Source organism: Mus pahari, chromosome 4 (assembly GCF_900095145.1).
Source record: "Mus pahari chromosome 4, PAHARI_EIJ_v1.1, whole genome shotgun sequence".
NCBI classification, from domain to species: Eukaryota; Metazoa; Chordata; class Mammalia; order Rodentia; family Muridae; genus Mus; species Mus pahari.
Window position 1 is genome coordinate 122,851,105 of NC_034593.1, and position 15,021 is coordinate 122,866,125.

Below are 15,021 nucleotides of genomic sequence, written 5' to 3' on the forward strand. Positions count from 1 at the left end.
TGAAGAGAAAGTACGCATGACCAAAAGCTTAGAGGGTTGCAAGTACGGGATAGATATACCTTGACCTTAATTAATGCACAGTGGCCAGGGCATAGCAAAGCACGTTGAGGAATTTGAATGTGGCAATGTGCTAAGGACAACAGAGCCTTGTAGGTGACATCAAAATTGCAGTTTAGAAAAGCAAAGCTACTGTCTGTATCTATCAAATAAGCTGACAACCTCTGAGAACTATGACTCTGGAAGGGGAGGAAACTGGAAAATTAGAGAAATAATTGAGAGAGAAACCAAGCAGGACTGGACTTAGATGTTTGGGATTTGTTCCTTGGCAGTGGAAACAGTACAGCGGTGACTTGTTTGCAAGAGCAATCTTAGGTTCTGTGGTAAGGACGAAAACTGCTTTACAGTGTCAGGGTGGACTGTTGGATTTAACAGAGGGACACGGTCTGGGTAGGAGGAAAGAGATGAACTTAATTTTAGAATCAGTACTTAATCCTATAATTGACAAATGTGCTTAAATTTGTATCTTGTTTACCTTCCTGGAATTTAACCCAGGGCTTGTACAGTGTAAGTGTGAGTTCTATGACCAAGTTCAGTGTGTTCTCTTGGAATCCTCAAATAAACCAGACTTTTATTTCTATCATGGTGTTTAAAATAAGTAAAGCTATAAAAAATAAGAACGAATCTCCTTGTCTGACTTTAGGTCTGTTTGAAATAATCTTGATTTGTTTAGTTATTTTTTGTGTTTTAAGATTAAAAGGAAGCGAAGAGTTACTTGGTGCTATGGCAAGATGAAGGCTTCAAACTATGAAAAGGAATTTAAAGTCCCAACAAGCATAACAAGAAGAAAACGTAAAACTTCTGAGACTTCTCTGAAAGAAAATTCTATCGTGGCGTTTGGAGAGAGTGGTGAGTACTGTTTAAGAGGAGCCACGTGACGTCATATTTCTGTAAATAGACCCTAAGGGCAGGGCACTAATAGACACGGGGTTCAATAAAGTATGTATGTCAGATGTGGCTACAGTGGTGAGCATTCATAAGATTCTGTTAATTCCAAACCTCTTAAGAGTGATGCATTGTAAGTCAAGGTCAGTGCCTTCAGTTTGTAATACCAGCACTTGAGAGACAAAGGCAGGACTGCCAAGAATTCAGAGCTAGCCTGAGTTATAGTAAGACCCTGTCAAAAACAAAATAATAGGCTGCAGTTAAAGCATACAAGTCAAGGGGTTGGGGTGATTTTTGCTCTTAGGTTCAGTTAAAATGGTCCAGTGTTTGCATAACATCCAGCCAAGGTGACTCTAGTCCTCAGACTGTTATTTATATCAGTTATATAGGACAGTGTTTCAAAATTATATCTCTAGCATTGTACTCATCTTTAGGGACATTTTAATGTACTGATAATGGTCAAATCTCAGATGTAGAATTTGTCATTTTTATCTATACTGTTTCAAAGATCTTCATTTTATCACAAATTCCAGCTAACTTTCTTAATTCATGCAATAATAAGACACATGGTCACATCTGTTGTTGACATGTTCTTGGCATTCATACCTGAGTATAAGTTAATTTGAGTTTACATCTGGTCAGAATTCTTTATTAATCTCATTTTTATTTTATGCAAAACTTATAGTAAATCTATTCATGAAGGGCATCTTTTCTACTTACAGCACCCTCTTCCGAGTCTGAAGCGTTCAATAACACTCTTGAGTCGCTGGCTGAGGTAGAGTGGAGCTTGGCAACAATGTTCCTAAGCAAGGTAATGTTAATAGTCCATAGAGTGCCTGCCCTTAGGCTTGTGTTAGTTTGGGCTTTTTTTCTTTTTTAAGAACTTTATTTTACATGTGTGCATGTTTTGCCTCTGTTTATGTGTACCACAACACATCTGGTGCCTGCAGACTCAGCAGAGGACCTCACAGCCTCTGGAACCAGAATTATAGATGGTTTTAAGCTGCCTTTTGAGTATTGGCAACAGAACCTGGAGTCACTGGAAGAGTGGCATGTAGTTGTACTGAGCTGCATGTAGATCTCTTGCTAGATGTGCTAACAACTATATCAATGTTAATAGTTCACCCTGCCTGACTTAATATCAGAGACAAATTTAATCATAGGGAATATCTCCTTTTATATCTGATTGACAGCTGTGTGATATCTAGAACTAGACTAAGCATTGTGGAAAGCAGGTGTGGGCTAATCGGTGGGAACCTGCTTATGACTCTTACTGTCAAATCTTAGGATCTGTAAATAGTTTCAAGTTTTATATTTAGAGAAATTTCTTGAGAGCAATACTGATTTAAAAGTGACAAGAGTCTCAGATGTACAGTAAAGTTGTCTAAATGTGTGCAGTAAAGAAGTTTTTGCCTTTATTTTGGATATATCATCAGTGCTTCCTGTAGTTCTGGTAACTAATTGCTGATAACCACAGTAGAGGGTCTGTGTTCCTCACACATTCTAGGATTTGTTACTTTAAAAAATATGTAGAGGGTTTGGAGAGACGACTCAGCAGCTAGAGCACTGGCTGTTCTTGCAGAGGACCCAGGCTCAGTTCCAACACCTACCTGGCAGCTCACAGCTATCTGTAACTTCAGTTCCTGGGGAACCAACTCCATCTCTGACCTCCACAGGCACGTGCAGTATGCACTTTCATACGTTCTGGCAAAGTACTCAAAACGCCTTTAAACTAAAATTTTAAAATGTGACTCAAGAAAAATAACAAAAACAACAAAAATAAATAACTAAAAATCCTATATTAAGTTGTTTTTCCCCCTCTGTTATAGTTTTTATCAAAGTAGCATAGAAAATAGAAATGATCTTTCCTAGGGATAGCATGGTTAAACATGGTAACCATTACGAGCTTAGAAGTTGTCCATGACATTTCTGTTTCTTTCTAGCCCTCTCAGAAACAAGTCAGACGAGCAGGCAAATGAAGGGTTACTGTGGGGGTCAGGTGGGCTTCTCTGTTATTCACATTTTTCACAGTTAATTGGCCTTTCCCTGTCTCTCACAGGCAGATTTATTACTTAATGATCTTCAGTTAATCTACCTGTTTCAAGTTAGGGAGATTACACAGATGTTAAAGAAGATAATGGCTTATATCAACTGGGTCAAAGTTGAGTTGATTTTCAGTTTGTCTATATTTTAGTTGAGTAAGCAATTAAAAAATATATCTGCATTTTCTCTGATTGAAAATTTGTTTCTCTTTGTAATAGGGAAACCTAGAAAGTGAGTTGAACTCACCAGATGCTCAATATAATGATCTGGTATTAGACTATGAACAGCTAAGAAGAGAAAATGAAGACTTGAAATTGAAATTAAAAGAAAAAAATGAGTTAGAGGAATTTGAATTTCTAGAACAAAAAGAAGAAAGAGATCAAGAGGTAAGAGAAATAGAAATACTGAACTTAAAACATGTTTGTCAAAAGTATATTCTCATAAAACATTGATTTCTAAGATTGAGATATTGCTGGTTTTCATGTGCGTATACAATTTAAATTCTTTTTAAAATAGCCAGATTTGTTTTCTGTTGCACTTGTAACTTGTTTTGTGGGTTTGGGTTTGTCTAGATGGTACTTTTTGGATTGTTTTACTATCGTGTTAGTATTTATTACTTGTTGGTGTGTGTCAGTGTGTAAGTGTTTATTAGGTATGTGTATGTTATGAGTGTGGCTGCCCAGAGAGGCATCAGATCTAGTAGAGCTGCAGTTGCAAGTGATTGTGAGCTGTCTGACAATGGGGAATGCAGGGAACCAAACTTGGGTTCTCTGGAAGAGAGCTAATCCTCCTGACTGCTGAACCAACTCTCCAGTCCCTACTTCTTGGGTTTCCTGTTACAGTAGTTTGAACAGGTAATCTCCCAGTCCCTTTTATGCTGGGTGTCCTAAAGCAGTAAAGAATGCTTTCTTTGGTTTTCCTTCTCTCTGCCTTTTTTTCTTTTTCTTTTTTTTTTTTTTTTTTTCTGTGTTAACAATTAATTGATTTGCTGTTTCCTGTTCACGTGCTCTCACAGATGCAACTAATGCATGAAGTTTCCAACTTAAAGAATTTAATTAAACATGCAGAAGAATATAATCAAGAGCTTGAGGTAAACATTTCTCTTAGTATTTCTCTCATAAGTAACTACAATTTAAATTGCATGTAATTCAACATGTCTACAGAAAATAGAGAAATTATATTTTAAATACTAGTAAAATTTAAATACAAGTATTTCTTACTCTAAATTCAAATCGTGTATTAAATTGAGTTTCACTGTTCTTTGATTCTTTTAGAATGACCTAAGTTCAAAAGTGAAGCTTCTTAAAGAAAAAGAGGAGCAGATTAAGAACCTGCAGGGATACATAGATGTCCAGAAGTCGGAAAAGATGAAGATAGACCTATCATACGCATCGGTAAAATCTAGTTTTCTTTTGATGTGTGATGGATTGGGCATTTCTAGTATATGATTATACTAGATAAATGGTTATACTTTAGAGCCAGCTGTGCACCAGGCTTCGTTATAGTCAATTTAACGAGATTTAATATGAGCATAATTCTTTCATTGATTAATGAACTCTTAGTGTCATCTACCTTTTACCAAGAGAGAGTTGAAGTAGTTGCTTCAATAGTTTTGTCTTTTTCTCCTCTAGGTTGGTGGGTGGGTTGATTGGTTGGTGGGCTGGTTAGTAGTTTGGTTGATTTGTTGATTGGTGGGTGGGTGAGTTGATTGGTTGGTTGGTGGGTGGGTGAATGGTTGGTTGGTTCATTGGTTGGTTTGAAACAGGGTCTCACTATATAGCTCATTTGTTTGATTAGTAGCATAGCTTTACATTTGATCATCTAGGAATAACATGTATATATGTTCTCCAGCATAATTTGCAAATTTACCAAACCTGGGTCTCTTAAGGATCCCTTTTATCATCTGCTTAGGACGCCACTGAAGACCTGAAACAGGCGATGCGTACTCTATCTGATTTGGACACAGTGGCCCTTGACGCTAAGAAAGAGTCAGCCTTCCTTAGAAGTGAAAATCTGGAGCTGAAGGAGAAAATTGTAGGTAACTTTTCAGGATTTATGACAGTAGAGTTGTAGCACTACAGTACAGTGCTGTGTAGTACTGTAGATCAGTACAATGTTGCCAATTTTTAATGTTTTTCCAATAGAATGAACTTTCAGATTCCTGTAAGCAAATGGAAAATGACATTCAGATGTACCAACGCCAACTGGAAGCAAAAAAGAAAATGCAAAATGATCTGGATAAGGAATTACAGTCGGCTTTTCAAGAAATATCAAAACTCAACGCCCTGGTAGATGGCAAAGGTAATACACAAATTCAGACATCTGCACACTGATCTAAAAACTTACCTAAAGGAGTTGAGAACATTCTCAAATTTAGGGGCTGCTAAATTCTGAGTTAATATTCACAAAGGTTTCCATGGGCACCATGAAAGGGTTTAAAAATATTTTTCAAATGCAGTAGACATGACTTGAGAAAAGTGGTTTAAATCTATTAAAAATTAGGTCACTTTTGTCAACATAGGTTTATTGTCTAATTTGGAATTGGAGAAAAGGGTTACTGATCTCCAAAAAGAACTAAATAAAGAAGCTGAAGAAAAAGAAACTTTGCAAGAAGAAGTTAACTTGCTGTTGGGGTTGAAATCTTTACCGTCTGAGGTGGAAACACTGAGGAGAGAGGTGAGCAGACAGAAGGCACTGTAAACAGTGTGTGATGGGAAGGAATGGAATTCATGCTCTCCCCAACCTTACGGGACGGACGGGGCGGGAGAGAAAAGCAGTGTTGCCAGGGTATAGTTAACAAAGTGCTTTGTAACACATTCCATGCAGCAGCTATGTTTGGTCTTCTAATATATTTATGCAGCTTTAGCTTAGTCTTCCCCCTCCCCCTTCTTTTTTCTTTTTTTTTTTTTTTTTTTTTTTTTTTTTTTTTTTTTTTTTTTTTTTTTTTTTTTTTTTTTTTTTTTTTTTTTTTTTTAGTTTTATTTATTTATTATATGTAATTACTCTGTAGCTGTCTTCAGACACTCCAGAAGAGGGCGTCAGATCTTGTTACAGATGGTTAAGGATGGTTATGAGCCACCATATGGTTGCTGGGATTTGAACTCAGGACCTTTGGAAGAGCAGTCGGGTGCTCTTACCCACTGAGCCATCTCACCAGCCCCCCTCCCCCTTCTTGATACTAGTCATATCACTGTATTGAAGAAAAAAGACTTTAGAAGATAAGAATGTCCATGATCTCAGCATTCAAGAGACTGAAGTGGGTTTACATAGCATTACTATGAGAAGACAAAAAAAAAAAAAAAAAAAAACCCTGTAATGCAAATAAATGTCTGCGGCATGCTTAGCTGTACATGGGACATATTTTATATGCCCTTCCAGGGTTCAGGGAACATCAGGGAGGAAGGGATGGAAGGATTATTGGTAAGTTTGCAGTGCAACATCACAACTAACAACTCCTGTTAACTCCAGCTCCAAGGATATTTGAAGCCTTTTTCTGACTTTCCATGGACACTGCAGTACACGGTGCATAGACATACATGCAGGCAAAACACCCAAACATGTAATAAATAAATCTCAAAAAATAGGGGGTTGACAGTTAGTTAACAGTGACCATTTTTGGAGATACTACAAGAATTCCAGGTCAGTAAATGAGCCTGCAAACTCATGGCCTGTCAACTTCTTTCTCTCTCTACCTTTTTAAAAGAAATGAAAGGGCCAAGAATTTGAGTGCTTACTATAGCAAACATCTTGCTAAGGAATTTGCAAACATTCTTTCATTTCTACTATAAACCAATGGCTCTCCAGACCCTTCGGGAGTCAACCAACCCTTTCATGGGAATCACCTAAGACGATCTACATGTCACATATTTACATTATGATTCATAACAGTAACAAAATATACAGTATGAAGTAGAAACAAAAGTAATTTTATGGTTGGAAGGGTCTTCACACAAGAGGAGCTGTAGTCCAGGGTCACAGAATTCGGAAAGGCTGTGAACCACTGCCTAAGTGTTTACCAACTAAGTCCCTTTACTACTACTTAGTACATGAGAAGAACAGTGGATTCTATTTTCAATTCCCATAAAACAGTTGTCAAGCCAATCACTTAGCAATACATACCTGCCTCCTAAGTCAGCAGCCATACTCTGTGCTGTTGCTCTTCTGTTTTGGGGCTTTTTAGCTCTTTCATCTTTCCCTTTCAAAGTGATTAAGCTACCCATAAATCTATTGTGGATTTAATTATTTAAATGATGCCTCTTAAATAATTTTTAAAAGCATAGTTTATCCAAAGGCTAAATTTTTAGAAATTTGAATTGCAATCAGTAACTTTTATTAGGGGGGGAATAAGTCAGATGTTGAGGAAACCATGAAGTACCTACCACATGGTCGTATTAGAAAATAGCCCACCACTCGAGGCACAGCCAGGCAGAGTTTTGGGAGTTCAAGGCCAGCCTGGCCTACAGAGTAAGATCCAGGACACCCAATGCTACACAGAGAATCCCTATCCCAAACAAAGAAGGAACTTTGAAAGGCTAGCTAAGGAGATAGTTCCCGATCATTAATCTGAGTCAGCTATCTCTACTGATGCTTTCTCCATGGGTTCATTCTTTAACTGGATCCCAAAAACCCGAAAAAGATAATAAAGATGTGTTTATACATGCTAAGGGAAGAGTTCAGGACAAGAACACTACTGTGTACTGAAGAGCTGAATGGTCACATGCTTGCCTAGTTTGCAATACTCTTGAGTTCCATTCTCAGAGCCGCAAATTAAAAATATCCACCATTCCTTAATCAAATTTTCACTTATGTTAAGATTTTCCTGAAACTTGCTTCAGGGTATCTGTTCATATTTGGTAACAGCCCTAAACCTTCCTTCTCTTCCCTAGCTGCATGAGAAAGCTGAAGAGCTCCATATTATAACAGCAGAAAGAGAAAAACTGTTTTCTGAAATAGCTCATAAAGACAGTAGAATTCAAAGTCTACTTAAGGAAATTGGAAACACTAAAGATGACCTTGCCGCTTCCCAGCTGAGTCAGAGGAGCAGTGATGAAGAATGGCAAGCCCTGAAAAGTCTGCACTCAGAGCTGGAGCACAGACATGCTGGGGTCCTGGAGGAGAGCCAGAGGCTGAAGCAGGAGATAGGGACTCTCTCCAAAGAAACAGAAAGCCTGGCTTTAAGTTTGGATTCTGTGAAGGCCGAGGTTGGTACAAGCTCTTGACAAGAGGAATGTCTGCATGTGTGTGTGTCTTGTCTGTGTGTGATACGTTTGGCTTTTACTCTATCACACTTTTTCTTGAAAGCTTTCTCACAAGACTCAAGAGCTTGAGCAGAAAACAGTCGAGGGTCAAGAAAGGCTAAATAAAATGGAGGCGCTGAGAGAAGCGTTAGAAAGCAGAGACTCCAGCCTGCAGTCTGTAGAGAAGGAGAAAGCGCTGCTCACGGAGAAGCTGCAGCAAACCTTGGAGGAAGTAAAAGCCCTAACCCAAGAAAAGCAAGCCCTGAAGCAGCTCCAGGAGAGCCTGCAGACTGAGAGAGACCAACTCAAAAGTGACATTCAGGACACTGTGAACACGGTAAGGTTCAGATAGTGAGACCTGCAGGAGGTCTCATTAAGTATGAGCAAATAGTAACTGTAAAAATCAGTGTGCTTCACATTCTAATGAAATGGTTTCCTTTGTCTCTGACAAAGAACATAGATACTCAGGAGCAGTTATTGAATGCTCTGGAGTCTCTGAAACAACACCAAGAAACAATTAACATGCTGAAAATGAAAGCTGCTGAGGAAATGTCCAATAATTTGCATATAAAGGACAGGGGAGGAGCTAAAGATGAAGTTCAGCAAAAGGTAAAGAACAGCCAATAACATGTGGGCTTCCAACAGGCTTCTTACAAACTTTCCCTTTAACAGCAGACACCGCCTTGGCTCCCCCCCCCCCCCCCCTAGTTTCTTCACAGCAACAGAAACCTAAGTAGGACAATACGCAAATGAAGGATGAAAGTAGGGGAGTGGAAAATACAAGAAATTAGGATAGCAAACTATTTCTAGGAAAAAGAATGATTGATATGAAAGCCTGAGGTAACAGCAAGCTTTAAGGGATTTATAAAACCTCAGTGGATAGGAAGACAGGATTGGAGACCAGAGGACACAGGAGAGTTGAATATGAACAAGATCATGAAGAATCCATCAAAACTCCTAGAAGCAGTTTAAGGAAAGATGTTATTTTTCCTCACGGTATAAAAGGTATAACCCACCATGTCTGGGAAGTTATGGCAGCACAAATGTGAGGTCTCATCATATTCCTAGTCAGGAAGCAAAGACAGGTGAGCACCATGGCTCGGCTTGGCTCAGCTCCCTCTCTCCTCTTAATCAGTCCGGGGCCAGCTCACTGACTCTAGCCCACATTCCCCGCTTTGGAATAAAGCATTTTTTCTTATTCCAACCCTCATCACTTAGGGAAGTAAGTGATGTCTTCAACATCCCTTTCGTAGCACAAAATACTATCATACAGCTTGGAAAGTATTTAAGGAAGATGCATAGACAAAAGAGGTATATGTCTCGATTATCTAATCAGTTTGAATAAATGAATGTACACTGAGTCAGTTTAACCTCACATACATGAAAATTGCATGTAAACTGCAACCTAGGCAGTTCTGGCTAGTGAACAGGTCTAAGAATATCAGTTATGGCGCCAGACCACTTGAACCCAAAGCTAGCTAGCTGTATGCTCTCTGCATGATCTTACATAAATGAATTTACCTCTCTCAAATTTAAGTTCTATCATTACCAAATATAGATAATAATAATACCCACCTCCTTACAGTTGCAGAAGAGTCAATGTGTTGATATGAGACTAGTACTTTGTACAGAATATAAGCGATAGATGCTTTACTAATATTAAAGTAGTTGTTAACTACTTAAATTCTTCAATGCATTCCTGTTTTAGATGGATGGCATAAATGAACAGAATAAAAGTGCCCACACATTGGTTGGTGGTGGTAAGGACAGTGGGGTAACTGAGGAACAGAGGAAAATCAACTCTCTAATGCAGGAGAATAGCGGACTCCAACAGACACTGGAAAGTATTAGAGCAGAAAAGGAACAACTGAAGATGGACCTAAAGGAAAATATCGAAATGGTAGGATCTAGCTCTCTATAGTTAGCCATAGATATTTATCTGTTTATTTTAGATTTTAGTAACATTATTTGGGTATAATCTGTATACACTAAATACATCATGGAAATAAATGGTTATATGACTTGACAAGTGTCTCTGCCTAAGTTAGAACTACTAGGTGTTCTGTGTTAACCTGGTAATAACTTGCCAGATTGATTTCCAGATGAGTCCTACCATTTTATATTCCCATCAACAAGTAGATGGTAGACCAGCACTTTACATTTTTTACAGTTTGAATTTTAGCCATTCTTTCGATAATGTACCTATTTTACTTTACCTTTCCCTAGAAGCAAAAGATATTGAACATGTTTCATAAGCTAAATAGCCATTGAACGTCCTAAATGACTTATTAATGTTGTATTATAGTTGATGGGTATTATACATATTTTGTTAAGTATGTTCCTGAATGTTTCTCTTTACTATTGTAGCTTTTAATTTTGTTTTAAGTCATTGATGTTTGTCAGTATTCCCATATCTGGCTCAGCTTTGTATCTGTTACGAGGCCCTATAATCTGTATGGGTCGAAGCTAATAATTTTGGAAATGCACTGTGGATGCGGTACCACCTGACACTTGATGCTATTTTAATTTGCTATATTTAGAATTGTCTGGCTTATCAACAAACTGAATGAAAATTAACATGCAAATGCAAAGTATATTCTTTCCCTAATTTGATATGTTTTGTTGACCTTCATATGCAAGCATGGTGCTATGTGATCTTAATAATGAATTAAACCACATCTGCCAGAAAAGAGTGGGAACCATTTTGAGCTCACTGATCATTGATCAGTGCTTGAATCCAGTCATAAAAGCATCAGAAAAAAATGTGACATTAGTCTCTTGGGCCACTGAAAGCAGGCTGACCTCTCTTTACAACTGTCTTGCTATGTAATTGCACTTGGATTTCTTCATTTTTGAGTCAAAAGTAATTTCTGAATATTCCTGATATTCTAAAGGTAAGTTATTATTATAGATTCTAATCTAGAACTTTTTTTTTTTTTAACTCTAGAGTATTGAAAACCAGGAAGAGTTAAGAATTCTTAGAGATGAACTTAAAAGGCAACAAGAGGTAGCTGCACAGGAAAAGGATCATGCCACAGAGAGGAACCAGGAGCTCTCCAGGACGCAGGAGAGATTGGCAGAAACAGAAGAGAAATTAAAGGAAAAGGTAAACTCCCACACTCTCTTCCTGACTGTTCTAACTGCACATTTTGCTAATAAATTCTGATTCCTCTAATCTTAATATCTCCAACTTGGAGAATGCTAACAGTTTGATATATGTTATGGGAAGCTAGGCATGGTGACTCAGTTTGGAGGCTGAGGCAGGGGGATCTCTATAAGTATGATATTAGCCTGGACTTCCTAGTGTGTTCTAAGTCAGCCTGAGCTATAGACTGAGACTCTGTCTCTAAATAAACAAATTATATGTGTATATTATTCATTTATTTATATCATGGGGGATTGTGATTGTTCGGAATCTGTTTATATACTTAACTAGTCTCTTGGCTTTTTTTAATTTTTTCATTTTACCTTGCTCCATTGATCAAACTGTGTAAGTTTCTAAGGTAACACCAGAATTACCATAAAGTGGCTTAAAGCCAGAACTGCATTGTTCCCGTTCCTTCACGTTTGTCTGTCCTTTGAGACAGGGTCTCACTCTGTAGCTCTGGCTGTCCTGGAACTTATTACCCAGACCAAGCGGCCACCCAACTCCCAGAATCTGAGTTAAAAGTTGAAGTGTCAGTGGCATTCCTTTTGATGGTTTAGGGTAGAGACCCTTTTCTTTTGCTTTGACTGGTATCTGCTATCTCCAGGCTGCCCTGGAACCCTACTAGTCAACTGTAATCCAAAAGAATCTAGCCTCGCTATTTAACCTAATGATATCTGTAAAAGTCCCATTTCCAAACAGGTTTACATTCTGAGTTTCTAGATAGTCTTGAATTGTTTAACCCACCATAAGCATTATGTCTAAGGGCTAGTTACTTCTAATGCTGCTTATCCATTTCCATTGAGGTAGACAGTGCTCTCTTAATGGTATCACATAAAAATCTGACCAAATATCAGCAACGTGATAATTATAAAAAATTGTTCCTCCTAAGAACCAGAAACTCCAAGAGACACAGCAGCAACTTCTTAGTACACAAGAAGCTATGAGTAAGATGCAGACAAAGGTGGTTGACGTGGAAAGCTTACAGAATGAACTCAGGAACCAAGGATTGGCGTTGGAGCGTGTGGAGACAGAGAGACTGGTGTTAGCTCGGAGACTTCATGAAAATTATGAGGAGATGAAATCTATAACCAAAGAAAGAAATGATCTAAAGGAATTGCAGGAGTCATTTGAAATAGAGAACAAGCAACTTAAAGAATATGCAAGGGAAATAGAAGCCATGGTAAGTAATGTCAGCCACTCCTTTATCTGCTACATGTTTCTGTAGTAACCTATTCAGCTGGAAAGAGGGAGGTAGTATTGGGAGAATACTACAAAATTCTTTAAATTTCACTTACTGAACAAGGGCCTACAAACAAAAGAAGAACTAAACATTGCCCACGCAAATCTAAAAGAGTACCAGGAAATCATCACAGAGCTAAGAAGAAGCATTTCTGAAAAAGAAGCTCAAGGAGCAAGCACCCAGAACACAGCAAAAACCGACCCTGAGTTACAAGGAGAGGTATGTCATGTCTTCATGGCCTTCTCCACTTCTGTCTTCTTTCTCCTTGAAAGGAAAATAGATGCGTAGTTACGATTTATAAACTGGGTAAGAATTCAGAGGCTGTCTACTGTGGCAGACAGTCTGTGCTGGTGCAGCCTACAATCTCAGAACTTAAGGGTAAAGCAGGAGAATCAGGAGCTCATGACGAGCCTGGACTCCACAGAAAGTTGGAGGCTCGCCTGAGCTATGGAAGACCCTGTCCCTAAAAAGAAAAACAGTGGTAACAGAGGAACAAAGACCCATATTAGTTGTAGTAGAAGGATATAGCGATAAGTAAGCAGTCAGACGAGTAACCGACCGTGAGGTAATTGTAAATGCTGTGGAAAGACGACCCTGGGATAACTGAGCCGGTCCAGTTTTAAAAACTACTGTCTGCCAAGCATTGAAAGTTGTATAATAAAATGCTTCTTTTTCTCAATGTGTATGCACATCTAAACAATTCCTCAATTCTAATGTCGTGCCTATAGAAATATGCCAAGTTACATGGCTCCATTAGCAACCAGGATGAATGGGGAGTCAGTGTGCACACACAGAAAACTTGGATTCAGAAAAAGATGGGGAATGTGTGTATACACACATACACATACACATACACACAATACATATATAAAGTATACTATATGTACTACATATATTCACAAAGACCTATGACAACTTTTATTTGCTCATAATTTGGAAACCAGTTAGAAATTAAGTCTGTAACTCACTGAGTTAATAGTGTGATGATATATAAGGATTGGTTCACTTTGGGTCTAAGCTGAAAAGAAAATATGACATACTAGATGTTATGTAGACTCAAAAGGGATTGAGAGTGCGTGCATAAGAGGCTGGTGATCCAAGGGAGACTGTAAGGTTCAAGGTCACTGTCATTGCTGATAAAATTTTCCTGACCTTCTCCATCTACAAGATGTAATCTCTAGATAGTAACCTTGTGCTTTGTTACTACAAGATCCCAGAGCAAGAGCTACTTCCTGTTGTAAAAGAAGCCAGGGACAGTGCAGAAAAGGTGAATGAACTGGAACCAGTGGAAGAACATTCCAGAACAGTGCATTCCGCGACAATGGAGGACGTAGAAATAGAAAACCTCAGGCTGACCAAGAAACTTGAGGAAAGTCAGATGGAGATCAGCTGTCTGACTAGAGAGAGAGAAGACCTAAGAAGGACACAGGAGACACTTCAGGTCGAATGTACCCAGCTGAAAGAAGATGCCAGAAGAACTTTAGCTAATGTGAGTTTTCTGTTTACTTTTGATTTTTTTTTTGTTTTTGGGGTTTTTTTAGTTTTGTTTCTTTGGGGGGGGGAGGCACATCATTTCTCCGCCTTGGTTTTCCCCAGGAGGAAAGCAGAGAGCTTCCTATTTTTTTTTGGGGGGGGGGGGATCGAGATAGTGTTTCTCTGTATAGCCCTGACTATCCTGGAACTCATTCTGTAGACCAGGCTGGCCTCAAACTTAGAAATCCACCTGCCTTTGCCTCTCAAGCGCTGGGATTAAAGGCATGTGTCACCACTGCCGGGTTACTTTTGGTTTTTGAGACACAGTCTCATGTGGCCAAACTTGGTCTCAAACTCATAATTCTTTGGCCTCCCCTTCCCCAGTCCTAGGATACAGTCATGTGTACCACTTTGCTTGGACAAAATGAGTTCTTCTTCCTACTTAAATAGTGCAATTTCAGAATTCAGTTGTGTCACATTTAAACACATTGCTTGTGTCACAGTTAAAATCTCACTATTAACTTTCTGCAAATATTTCTTAATCATAGAGTAACTAGAAACAGAATAATTAAAAATACAACTGAATATACAGAAACAATGAAACAACAGAATCTTTTTTTTTTCTTGAGTATTCAAAATTGACTTAGAAGGATCAGTGCTTTAATCACAGAAAAAATAAACCAGAAAAATGTTTTTCTTTGAAAACACCTTCCCACCCGTCCCCACTGCCTGCCATTCCTTGCGATAGGGAACTCTTATCTGAGCACGGAGACGGGGTGTCAGACTGAGACGGGGTGTCAGACTGAGACGGGGTGTCAGACTGAGACGGGGTGTCAGACTGAGACGGGGTGTCAGACTGAGACGGGGGTGTCAGACTGAGACGGGGGTGTCAGACTGAGACGGGGTGTCAGACTGAGACGGGGTGTCAGACTGAGCAC

At 38.7% G+C, this 15,021-nt stretch overlaps 1 protein-coding gene across 1 annotated transcript in view; it reads left to right on the top strand.

Annotated features, from left to right (window-relative positions):
* Cenpe (centromere protein E) overlaps window positions 1-15,021 on the top strand; it is a 63,029-nt gene that overhangs the window by 18,638 nt on the left and 29,370 nt on the right. The window contains exons 14-29 of the mRNA XM_029537938.1: window positions 750-906; window positions 1,665-1,753; window positions 3,204-3,371; window positions 4,001-4,075; window positions 4,260-4,379; window positions 4,897-5,019; window positions 5,130-5,286; window positions 5,507-5,661; window positions 7,872-8,186; window positions 8,287-8,559; window positions 8,676-8,831; window positions 9,931-10,122; window positions 11,170-11,328; window positions 12,260-12,550; window positions 12,674-12,829; window positions 13,821-14,099. Of these exons, the coding sequence (XP_029393798.1) occupies window positions 750-906; window positions 1,665-1,753; window positions 3,204-3,371; window positions 4,001-4,075; window positions 4,260-4,379; window positions 4,897-5,019; window positions 5,130-5,286; window positions 5,507-5,661; window positions 7,872-8,186; window positions 8,287-8,559; window positions 8,676-8,831; window positions 9,931-10,122; window positions 11,170-11,328; window positions 12,260-12,550; window positions 12,674-12,829; window positions 13,821-14,099 (2,865 nt within the window). The remainder of the gene's footprint in view (window positions 1-749; window positions 907-1,664; window positions 1,754-3,203; window positions 3,372-4,000; window positions 4,076-4,259; window positions 4,380-4,896; window positions 5,020-5,129; window positions 5,287-5,506; window positions 5,662-7,871; window positions 8,187-8,286; window positions 8,560-8,675; window positions 8,832-9,930; window positions 10,123-11,169; window positions 11,329-12,259; window positions 12,551-12,673; window positions 12,830-13,820; window positions 14,100-15,021) is intronic.